Below are 12,724 nucleotides of genomic sequence, written 5' to 3'. Positions count from 1 at the left end.
CTGACCATGTCCATCCCTTTATGACCACCATGTACCCATCCTCTGATGGCTACTTCCAGCAGGATAATGCACCATGTTACAAAGCTCGAGTCATTTCAAATTGGTTTCTTGAACATGACAATGAGTTCACTGTACTAAAATGGCCCCCACAGTCACCAGATCTCAACCCAATAGAGCATCTTGGGGATGTGGTGGAACGGGAGCTTCGTGCCCTGGATGTGCATCCCACAAATCTCCATCAACTGCAAGATGCTATCCTATCAATATGGGCCAACATTTCTAAAGAATGCTTTCAGCACCTTGTTGAATCAATGCCATGTAGAATTAAGGCAGTTCTGAAGGCGAAAGGGGGTCAAACACAGTTTTAGTATGGTGTTCCTAATAATCCTTTAGGTGAGTGTATATCCAGTTTAAATAAGAAGTTAAATTAAATTAAATTAAACCAACATGAAACTAAGCTTTGGGGCCTCAAATGCCTTTCCCCCCCCATATAACTGTTTTCTCTTCTGTAAAGTGTTGTAACTGATGTAATTTTTTCTCTGTGCACAAATCCAAGTAATCAGCAATGAAATTGTGTCGATTATTTTCATTGGCGATTTTATCGATTAGTCATACATCCCAGGATAAAACAAGGCAGTGTATAATCTGCTTACACATAGTGACTAAGCATTTACATTTTTATTGCCTAATGCAATGAACAGAACAAAGCCGGTAAGTTGTTCAGGTAGATAATCCTGCCATATGCGGTGGTGTGGTCGTGTCACCAGGGAAAACAGCAGAGGGGCGGCCTTGGGGAAATGCTTAGGTGTTATGAAGGATTAGAGGGACTGTGCTATGGATTGTCGTCAAAGTTCTTTGGAAGCACTCCAGAGAGAAAGTGGGACATGACACGCTGACAGAGTCCCGAAGGGGAAGGTGCGACATTACGGATGGGAGGAGTGAGAGTCTGCATCAGCAAATGAAAGCTTTTGTCTTAATCACATGATCCTTTGTTGCCACAGCAACCATATGCATTTCCTTTGTGGCAACAGACTGTATAGTCCTCAGTTGTTTACTTCAAACACTCCCAGCAAGATCCTTTATGCCTGTTTGTATAGAGATAAAAGCTTCAGTTTCTTCTCAAATGATTGTTACAACTGGATACATAATATTGTCCTAAACTTTGGAAATGCCACATTTCAGTGCTGTAACCAAAAAAACACCAAGCAGAACACTTGAAATTGTCTTGAAAACATTGTCGGTTGGTCAGCTGTTACACTGGGCCATAATCATCAGGGTGGGTGGAGATTCAGTAGTTAATCCCAGCGCTCCATCTGTGGAACAGCTCTGTCAGGGGAGCTCTGTGTGTGTGTGCGCGTGTGTGCTCAAGAATATATCAGACAAGACATTCACAACAACAGGTTCATCCAGACCAGCATGAGAACAGTTATACCAAAGCACGCACTGCTTCAGGATGACATGGAAGATCTGAATTTGACTGAGCTTCTGTGAGCGGGGAGGGATTCGTTATCCTATATCCTGCTGCTTCTTGTCAATAACAGCAGCTTCCTCTGAGGAACCTGAGCAAGATGGGCAATAAGGACCAGATGGAGAATGGTGAAGAGCATTATGGTAGAATGAAGGCTGTGAGCAGTAAACTGATGAAGGAAGAGTTGATTAGCAGCTCTGCAGAGGAGGAAGAGGAGAAACAGGAGGAGGACGACGAGGTGGATACTGGCCTCAGGAGAGGTCCCAGCACCGGGGCTCGACTCTGGGGTAGAGTTCGCAGCACGCTCCTCAGGCAGAAGGTAACGAGAGCCTCACCTCCTTGTGTGAGGAATTCTGGAAATGAGAGACTCTGTTCATTAACTTGCTTTGCGATGGATATTATTAAGAATGCTGGTTAGGAATTGAGATGGTGAAGTGTTTGATGTGGATTTTACCATCAGTCTGTATTTCGTGGTATCCGTAAAACAGACGACCATGCATTGTTTTGGTTAAACTATGCAACAGAAATTGTGATTTGAAAAAATTAAGGCTTGAGAATGAGTACATAATACACCCTGGTGTACTGCGGGACTTTCATACCTCCAGGGGGCAGCAAGAGGCTGCTGGGGGTCAAAATGTATTTTTTGGACTGTCATAGTTAACATAAGATAACATATTAAATCTGCATTTAGTTATCGGGGTATTCAATGAAAGTTCCAAGAGATCCAGTCTCTATATTTCCTTCCTAGCGGAGGTCCGGACAATACTTTTTTTTTTAACAGTTATACATTTTAATGGGGGCAGCTGTTGTACTTTGTAAAAGAAAAAAGAAAAAGCAGTGATGTATAAGACATTTTACCAATATTTATCCCACCCCCCACCACCAAAAGAAAACAAACAAACAAACAAACAAAAAACATTTTCTCCCAACTGGATAGGAATATAAAAAAGTTAGATCCGATGTTTTATCAAGCTATTTTTATTTACATTTTTTTTATATTTAGACACTTATGTGTGTGGCACATTGAAGGCCTTGGAACTGAGAAAACCTACTCGGGGTGCAGGGTTTACCTCTTAAGAAAAGAATGGACCATTTTTATATTTTGCACAAAGTAATAAACTACTAAAAATAAACAACGTACATAATCATGAGGACAAAACAAAGTTAACTAGTAATTCCATGATCTTCCCTTGACATCTCTAAATAATGTTCCAAATAATATAATTGTTTATTATGAAATACTTATACTTAAATATACTTAAGTATGGACAAAAAAACGAAAGGCGCCATGCATTAACTTGTCACAAACCTGGTTTAGTTAAACGGTCAGAGTCAGTAGCAAATAATTGTTATTGCTGCATTCTTATTTTTGGCAAAAAGTATATATTTTGCTGCTCATCGTGTTTCTGCTACTGTTGTTAAAATAACAGCGTCTTCTGCAGCTCAAGTCACGGCTGAAGGCATGGAGCATGATGGTTCATTTTTTCAGAAGACTCTAGTCTTCAGTGTCACATGATCCTTCAGAAATCGTTCTAATATGCTGATATGCTGCTCACGAAACATTTCTTCTTATTATTAATAATGGAATCTGTATGGACTCATGTACGATGTATGACTCAGTGTGTACTCCTGTATGATGATAAAAAAAAAAAAAGAGTCCTGTCTGAACACACTGGATGGATGTTCCCTGAACATCTGTGTACAGAATATGACATTGATTGTTGCTGTCATTTCACCATGTTCTAATGCATCAGTCGCCTTTCATATTAGATAAATCAGATTTGTTGGCATGAGTAAAACCAACCAATCAATACAGGCCTTTTCTTTGGCTGCAAGCTGGTAAATTATGCTGTCACATCAGCTATAGCAGACCACAATAAATACAAACTGACATCCTGGTATTAGAGACACTGGATTGACAACTGACTATGTGAACATTATGGAATACTGGGTATAAGACCTAGGGAAGATGGACATATCATAAAGAAGGGAAACCGCTTGGATTATAATATTCTTTTGGTTGTGCATTTCTGTTTAAGTGACTTTGCCTGTAAGTTGAAAGAGTATTGTGCATTGACATGTATGATTTGCATACATTGTGTCTCAGCAGCTATCTTCTTTGTCCTGGCTCAGCTGACTTGTTTATTTATTTGTGCAAAATGTAGTTGCTTTCCAGTATCGTCTTCACTGAGCTGCCATTTTTAGCAGGTGACTCTGCGTGTGGGTCACACTCAGATAAGGATTATCCTCTTGATTGACATTTGTCCCTATTTTCACAGCTGGATCCTCAATCACTGCAGGGTAAAGACTGGCAGAGGACAGTAATCAGCATGAATGGGGTCAGTGTGGCTCATCCTGCACAATAATAACACCTTTACTAATAATAGGAGCAATCACTTTATTAAATGTTCAATAGTCCATTTACATTTAAATAGGCCAGCACACTTTAAGATCATCTATATATATCTGGGATATATATAGATGATATATAATTGATGTTGCTGTGCCATTGCAGAAAACTGAAATATATGATGATATAACCATATGCATATGGTGTGTATTACTTGTCTCTTTTGCAGATTTTGTAAGATATTTAAATTAGATTGTGTATAAATTGTTTTTGTATTTATTATTCCCTAAAGCTGTATAACAGATACATTTCGGTAGATTTAATTTGCCAAAATAAACTCTATTGAAATACACTACTGTTCAAAAGTTGGTTCTGAAAGATATGTGTTTTTTAAATTAATCTCACATGCTTGCATTTTTTTTTATACAAATACAGAAAAAAGTAATATTGTGAAATATTATTGCAATTAAAAATTAAAAAGCTGAATTTTCAGCATCATTACTCCAGTCTTCAGTGTCACATGATCCTTCAGAAATCAGTCAAATATGCTGATTTGCTGCTCAAATATTTCATATTATTATTAATCTTGAACAGTTGTGCTGCTTAATATTTTTGTGGAAACTGTGATACATTTGGTCAAGTTTCTTTGATGAATAGAAAGTTTAAATGCACAGCATTTATTTGATATAGAAATCACTTTCACTTTTGATCAACTTAATGCATCCTTGCTGAATAAAAGTATTAATATCTTAAGCTTTTGAACAGTTGTGTGTGTGAGTGTGTGAGTGTGTGAGTGTGTGAGTGTGTGAGTGTGTGAGTGTGTGAGTGTGTGAGTGTGTGAGTGTGTGAGTGTGTGAGTGTGCGAGTGTGCGACTGTGCGACTGTGTGACTGTGTGAGTGAGTGTGTGTGTGTGTGTGTGAGTGTGTGTGTGAGTGTGTGTGTGAGTGTGTGTGTGAGTGTGTGTGTGAGTGTGTGTGTGTGTGTGAGTGTGTGAGTGTGTGAGTGTGCGAGTGTGCGAGTGTGCGACTGTGTGACTGTGTGAGTGAGTGTGTGTGTGTGTGTGTGTGAGTGTGTGTGTGAGTGTGTGTGTGAGTGTGTGTGTGAGTGTGTGTGTGTGTGTGTGTGTGTGTGTGTGTGTGTGTGTGTGTGTGTGTGTGTGTGAGTGTGTGTGTGAGTGTGTGACTGAGTGTGTGACTGACTGAGTGTGTGACTGAGTGTGTGACTGAGTGTGTGACTGTGAGTGTGAGTGTGAGTGTGGTGAGTGTGAGTGTGAGAGTGTGTGTGAGAGTGTGTGTGAGAGTGTGTGTGTGAGTGGTGTGTATATATATATATATGGACACATACTCAGTATATATATTATATATATACCGTGTATGTGTCCATATATACAGTCAAACCAAAAATAAATCAGACACCAGATATAATTTTTTGCTAGTGGGTGCAGTACACTATAGTTCACTTAAGTAAGTGAGGAAATCAAAATAAATTATTCTGTGACATATTATACCCAAAAACTCTTCATACAGCAGACTACCAGTAAAATATATAAACATTTGTGATCAAAATTATTCAGAATCTTTGACCTGACCATGTTTTGCTTAACTGTTTTTTATTTAATTGCTAATGCGACCTTTTACACCACAGGCCAAACTAAATTAAGCTTGCTTGGTAATTGGTTGACCTAAATTGGTATTATCTAATTGTGTACTTAAATTTAACAGCTGATTGGTTGATTGTAATCAATTACATACTTTTCTATCAAAGTTATCTGACATTATCAAGATGAATTTGTTCTGACACCGTTTAACTCGGGGTTCTTGTCATATTTTATTACCATTTTCTAAACTATAGCGAATAAACTGTGATAATGTGAGAAAAGGTGTCAGAATACATTTTGGTTTGACTGTATATCTTCAGTCCATATATATTTTTAGCAGTATAAAGCAATGATGGATTATCTTGGCCACGTGGCTTGATATTAAGCGGATGGCTACAGCTTACAGTGATTTAATTCTTGATTATTTGATAGGTGAGATTGAGCACAGAGCTCTTTTGTTCTCATCAGTGAGATGTTTTTGTAAAAAAGTTGTGCACATTCATCACTCTTTCCAGATTGAGGTCAAGCTGTCTATGCGGTTTACCAGCAGAGAGTTCAGTCTGAAGAGGATGCCCTCCAGGAAACAGTCCGGAGTGTTTGGGGTCAAAATCGGGGCTGTCACTAAGTGAGTCAACCTACAGATCAATCTATGACTGATATAAATACATTATAGAATACACAGGATTAATATAATGGATATAACATTGTTTTCCCCTCATTAAAAAAAGTTATTTTCAATCGTTTTTTAAATTGTCCACTCACATTAGACTATTCCAGTCATATCAGTAGCCTAAAAAAGGGTTTTCTTTACATGGAATGGGTCTCCTCATAGGGCCTGCCATGTTGTGATCACATGACCAGAAAAATAATACTACTTACCCCCCTCTTTTTGTGTAATTCCATAACTGTTTTTGAGTAATGCTGCATCCACACCACAATATGTCAGTTTAAGACCAAGCTGACTGCCAAAAAGGCTAGCGAGTGCACCTTTAAGGATTAATAAATTTATATTGTATTGTAAAAGTCAATCATGATTCAATAATAAAAGCAGTCACGTTTCACTCACACATCTCTCACTCCAGGAGCAACACCAGTCAGATGTCAGCCATGTTTCCCATAATTTAGAGGACACAGGGTCTCTTCTCAGAGTGTTTTCATAGACCCACCTGACTCAAATGAGGGCTCATAAAAAATAAGGAGGGGGAACACTTCCTTTTAATAAAGCTGAGGAAAGGTGGTCTTCGTCAGAAGGATTTTTAAAAGCAGCAAGGAAAACAGAAAGCAACCCCATTATGGACTTCCTGAGAAACAGGAAGAAATTATTATTAAAGGCAAGGGTTTGCCAAGGGCTTCCCTCAGAGGACTGCAATAAAAACAGGACTGTGGATTTAGGAATTAGACTCTCAGATATGCATTTTTCATAGTTTAACACTAATACATAAGGGTGAAATATTGCCCTTTAATAATAGTTGTTTTAAAAATAAAAAAAAAATGACAGTTTTGGGAGGGATTTATGCCGGACAAAATGTTCATTTTCCCAGGTGGTCTCATTATGATGTTGATTTTGGGATATTGGAATGCTTTGTCAGGATAATGCAGATGTAGGTTTAAATATAGGCTGTGAGAACGTTGATACCACAAAGTAACTTTTCCTTTCACAGTGAACAAATAAACAAGCTCTGTTTTTTTTACATCCCATGAATGTGCCAAAAGATTTCCCATAATTTCCTGTGGTCATAGAATTTACAGCTTTAATACTGAAAAAAAAAAAAAGTGCAGATCAACTGAAATATATTTTCCAGACGCTCATTGTTGACTTGTGTGTGTTTGTTCCTCTCAGACGGGAGCACTCCAAAGTGCCTCTCATTGTGAGACAGTGTTTAGAGGAGATTGAGCGCAGAGGGATGGAGGAAGTGGGCATCTATCGTGTCTCTGGTGTGGCCACAGACATCCAGGCCCTGAAAGCTGCGTTTGATGCCAGTGAGTACAGTAGTACTTCTTGCAGGAATGAACCTACAAATTAAAATATATTATATATTTAATATTATATACATTTGTATGTTTTGTGACAACAGACAATAAAGACGTTTCAGTTATGATGAGTGAGATGGACGTGAATGCCATTGCTGGAACTCTGAAGCTTTACTTCAGAGAGCTTCCTGAGCCCCTCTTCACCGATGAACTCTATGCAAATTTCACTGAAGGAATTGGTAAGTTGAGAGTTTTTTTTAAGTTATAATGATTCATAACTTGTATAAAACAGTTCACAAAAATGTATTCTTGCTTTTTGAATTTCCTTCAGCGTTGTCAGACAGTGTGGCAAAGGAAAGCTGTATGCTGAACTTGTTACTCTCACTACCCGAACCTAACCTGCTGACCTTCCTGTTTCTGCTGGACCATCTCAAGAGGTGAAGATTGTCTCATCAGTCATATTTCAATAATATGATTCCTAAGTGAAAATATACAGATTTGTACTGGTGCTTGTGAAATCCTGATCTCAATCTAGGAACGAAAATATCATAGAAACCACCTAAAACACCCTTTTTAGGGCTGTCAAATCGATTATTGCGATTAATCACATCTAACAAATGTTTTGTTGTGTGTGTGTGTGTATATACATATATATTTATTAGGGCTGTCAAAAGATTAATCGCGATTAATCGCACCCAAAATAAAAGTTTGTGTTTACATAATATATGTGTGTGTACTCTGTTAATTATTATTTATATATAAATACACACACAAGCATGTATATGTTTAAGAAAAAAATATTTTTTTATATATAAAACATTTATATTTATATATATTATAGATTATATAAATGTATTTACAGTATATACATGCCAATATTTCTTAAATATATACATGAATGTGTGTGTATTTATATATAAATAATAATTAACAGAGTACACACACATATATTATGTAAACACAAATTTTTATTTTGGATGCGATTAATCGCGATTAATCTTTTGACAGCCCTAATATTTATATGTCTGTATGTGTTTGTACACACAAACACACACACACACACACACACACACACACACACACACACACACACACACACACACACACACACACACACACACACACACACACACACACACACAGGAAACACACTTATATTATTTAAACACAAACTTTTGTTTTGGATGCAATTAATTGTGATTAATAGTTTGACAGCCCTAAATGTGTATACACACACACACACACACACACACACACACACACACACACACACACACACACACACACACACACACACACACACACACACACACACACACACACACACACACACACACACACACACACACACACATATATATATATACACAGAATATGTAAACAAAAACTTTGATGTTAGATGCAATGAATCACGATTAATCGATTTTACAACACTACCTTTTTTTAAACAAAACCATGCAAATTAGGGCTGTCAACAGCATAGAATAATCACAATTGATCTCATAATTTATACGAGTCTTTAATAAGCAGAAGGACATATTAAGCTGTGTGAATAAATTAAATACATTTATTTTTGTCTTAAAGTCCTTTACAACTGTTGCCTGTCAGACTTTACAAATATGCACCGCCATGTCACACTGTAGGATCTCAGTTGTCATTAATATCAGACTGTACAGCAGTTAAAAATGGAAGCACGCAAGAAAACTCGTCTGGGGTTTTACATCATCAATCCGTGACACGTTGATTGACAGGCTGATTAACTCATTTGGTAGCGATCAAATTGTCATCTATACAGTGCAGCTGATTGGTTGCTGTTGCACCAGCGGCCAATTAACTGCGGCTCAACATTCAAACAAATACCAGTAGTGTTGCTTTTAGCAGTCTGCAGCGTGCTTCAGAAACCCCCCACCTTCCCCAGCTCCACCTGTATAGATCTACTACGGGGGGTTAATTCATATTTAATTCATATATGTTACATGTGCAGCAGCATGTCTTACATGCTTACAGCAATGCCTGTGAATGTATTGGCAGTTGCAAGTCTGTGTACTTGCTCTGCAGCAGCAGCAGTGTAGTAGATCTATTCCGCCAACAACAAAATACACAACAACACGAAAAAAATGACAATGTGTATGTGTGGAGCATGTGGTAGTTTGCTGTGGTCTCACTAATTGTGTCATCGGGTTCTGCGCTCCTATTGGTTTTTGATTTGATGGTTGTCGTAGGTAGGAGAATGCCATAATTTCATTTTAGGTAAAATGTGATCACAATGGTGATTAATCGGCTGTCAGCGAACATGTCAAACTAGCAATCAAAGACTTCAGATTTTGGCCTAGTATCAGAGGAATCTTTGTGGATTCACAAAATTTGTCTCAGACGGCCAAATCGTTGCCAAAATCGTACAGTGTGAACCCGGCTTAAGTTGATTTGCCAACTTTTTTGTGGGCAGGCAAGCACCCTTCACATTTTCTTCAGATCTAGTATTAGATCTGTGAATAATTTCCAAGAGTCATATTTGTTTTAGACCTACATGTTGACTTCAAGGTTCTTCCTTGTTTCCCTCAGGGTGGCTGAGAATGAGATCTTCAACAAGATGTCCTTCCACAATCTCGCCACAGTTTTCGGCCCAACCCTCCTTCGCCCTTCTGAGAAGGACAGTAAAATTCCAGCCAATCCCACACAGCCCATCTCTATGAGTGACAGCTGGTCTCTTGAGGTTATGTCTCAGGTAACACATGTACACTGAACTCTGGTTTGAACTGTCCTGAGGTCTGAAAGCACATAAATGAGTCGTGTATAAAATAATAGTTCTGTTGATGTATTGGTTGGATCTGTTGGTCAGGTTGTTCCTCTTCATCTCTATAGGTCCAGGTATTACTGTACTTCCTGCAGTTGGAGACGATCCCTACTCCAGATAGTAAACGTCAGAGTATGCTCTTCTCCACAGAGGTTTGAAGAGAAGCTCAGGTGCGTTATGCTGTGAAATGCCCTGGGAATGAAGTGATTCAGCATATGACCAATGGAGGGCACCAACAACCTACTGAAATCTTTCAAGCGGCGTGAACTCCCAACTGCATAAATAGCATTCTCTTGATATTTCTGGAGAATTTACAGTGAAGAATGACAAGCCAGTCTGATATCTTCTCACAGACTCACTGTTACAAGCACTTAAAGTTACATTCAACATGCAGGTGATGTTGTTTATTTTCACTGTCATCCATTGTAACTTTTCTGACTGAATGGTGAGTGCCAAGCTTCTCGTAGTCATTGGATGTTATTCTTGCGTTTTGTCTCGTTCCTTTCAGCACTGTGGGTTTATAAAGAATGACAAATTCCAGTTTTCCATGACCGTTTTATTTGATCTGACATTTTGCTCACCTATAATTTATGTCTTCCCGTGGCGAGGGCTACGGAACATCTGAACACGCAAATCACGAGCAGGAACACATTTAAATGGCCCTTTTCTGATGGATAAAACACAACGCAGAGAATTCCAATGTGAGATTCTTTAACCAATGTATGACTTTGGTCAACATAGCAGCGGTCTTAATGGTTCATGACCAAACAGAAACTATACAGTATGGCACAATTCTACCATTCCCTAGATTCCCAAGAAAATACATTACATTTGTTTTATGAAAACATTTTTCTGTTTTATGTCACATAAATCCACTTAATATGTGATTACTGAGCCTATATTAAAACAATGCAGTACACATGGGTAATATCACATGATATTATAGGACTAGAACACTGAATTTTTCAGTGCTTTTCTAAATGGAAACCTCACATAACTTACAAAACAAAACAAAACAGTAAAACTAGTTTTAAACCTTTATATCATATAAGGCGTTGCATGTTATGCATACATTCTTAACCGTGACTGATGGACTTAATACTGTATATTAAAATGGATATAGGAGTTCTCCATTAGAACAATATCACTTATTGAGCAAAAATGAACTTAATTCAAACACTGTAAATCTTTCTTGTTTAATGGTTTAGGATCTTTTTTTTTCTTCTATTTTTTCTTTTTTTTTTGCTGTTCACAAAACTTGCAAGCACTTTGCGATCCTGAACAGTGCCAATACCTTGCCATGTTATGTGTGTATGTAAATTGTTTAGTTTATCTTGGCTAATATGCATATATCTGTATTGTTGTTCAGAACAAAATGTCATGTAACATGCAGGCATGTTGATTTGTTTATGACTTATTTTTCCTTTATAGATTACCTTTTAGTTATTGTACGACACAGAGTCTTTACGCTTGTGTATTTCCTTTAGAGTAAGGAAAACCGAGACATTCCTGTAATTGTGTTGAAGATCATTGCCTTTCTTTGTTCTTATTCCATTGTATGTTCTGGAATCTGCACTTCCTTTATCAAAGTCCTACTGGAATTACAACTATAGCCATTCCTCGTTTTTCTCTCTTTTATTTGGTCCATTACACACTGTACTGATGAAGATATTCCTGGCTGCCATTTTACAACCCAGCCTCCATGATGAGGAAATGTTCTGTATATGGATAAGTATTGCACAGTGTGTGGATTAAGGAGATGGATCACAATAAACTCCTTCATCCTCTTGTTTCCACAGAGCCGTTGACTGCTCTGTGTGTTTATCTGACCGATGGCCAAGTACATTAAACGTTCCTCAAAAAGAGATAGCATTACTCCCCAGAAGACGTTAGGACACAGTGGTTTGCGTTCAGCATTCCTTCCTCTTCTGGAGCACTATTGTGAAACGATAGTCTTCGTTTATTATTTTTACTGGACAATACTCAAACTGCACAATGCTACACTTGTATGGCAGACCTGTTCAAGTGTGGTCATAATGTGATTCTGTACAAAGTAGATGAATAATAAACATGAAGTTGGTTGAAATGATAATTGCAAATCGCATGTTTTTGTTTATTTTTAAGTTTTATTTTTGTACATTTAGTGCTAGCAAATGGCTAAATCATACAAATCAGGGTTTAAAATTGTATTTAGACAATATAAATGCATATATATGTTATTTGAACAAATTATAACAAATAATTTAAGTCATTCTTGTGATGGCAAAGCGTCATTACTCCAGTCTTGAGTGTCACATGATCAGAAATCATTCCAGTATGGTGATTTTGAAACATTATTGTTGTGCTGCTCAATATTTTTTTATCAAAAATACCATGATATTTTTTTCAGGATTCTTTGATGAATAGAAAATTCAAAAGAACAGCATTTATTTGAAATATTAATAAATTAATTAAAATATAAATTATATAAATGTCTTTACGGACACTTTTGATCAATTTCTGCATCCTTGCTGAATAAAACTATTCATTTATTTTAAGAAATT

The 12,724-nt window shown here is 37.4% G+C and overlaps 1 protein-coding gene across 2 annotated transcripts in view; it reads left to right on the top strand.

Moving 5' to 3' along the window:
- The window catches only part of LOC307132781 (breakpoint cluster region protein), a 59,921-nt gene extending 47,645 nt beyond the window's left edge, over positions 1–12,276 (top strand). For both annotated transcript variants that reach the window (XM_079827330.1, XM_079827331.1), the window contains exons 18-24: positions 3,748–3,807; positions 5,932–6,041; positions 7,257–7,396; positions 7,492–7,626; positions 7,719–7,824; positions 9,950–10,112; positions 10,250–12,276. In XM_079827330.1, the coding sequence (XP_079683456.1) occupies positions 3,748–3,807; positions 5,932–6,041; positions 7,257–7,396; positions 7,492–7,626; positions 7,719–7,824; positions 9,950–10,112; positions 10,250–10,339 (804 nt within the window). In that variant the 3' untranslated portion in view covers positions 10,340–12,276. The remainder of the gene's footprint in view (positions 1–3,747; positions 3,808–5,931; positions 6,042–7,256; positions 7,397–7,491; positions 7,627–7,718; positions 7,825–9,949; positions 10,113–10,249) is intronic.
- Positions 12,277–12,724: the final 448 nt, after the last annotated feature.

This window comes from Gobio gobio (genome assembly GCF_949357685.1).
Source record: "Gobio gobio genome assembly, chromosome: 10".
In the NCBI taxonomy this organism is placed as follows: Eukaryota; Metazoa; Chordata; class Actinopteri; order Cypriniformes; family Gobionidae; genus Gobio; species Gobio gobio.
Note: the sequence above shows the minus strand (reverse complement) of the source record. Positions and strands in the feature narration are given on the sequence as shown.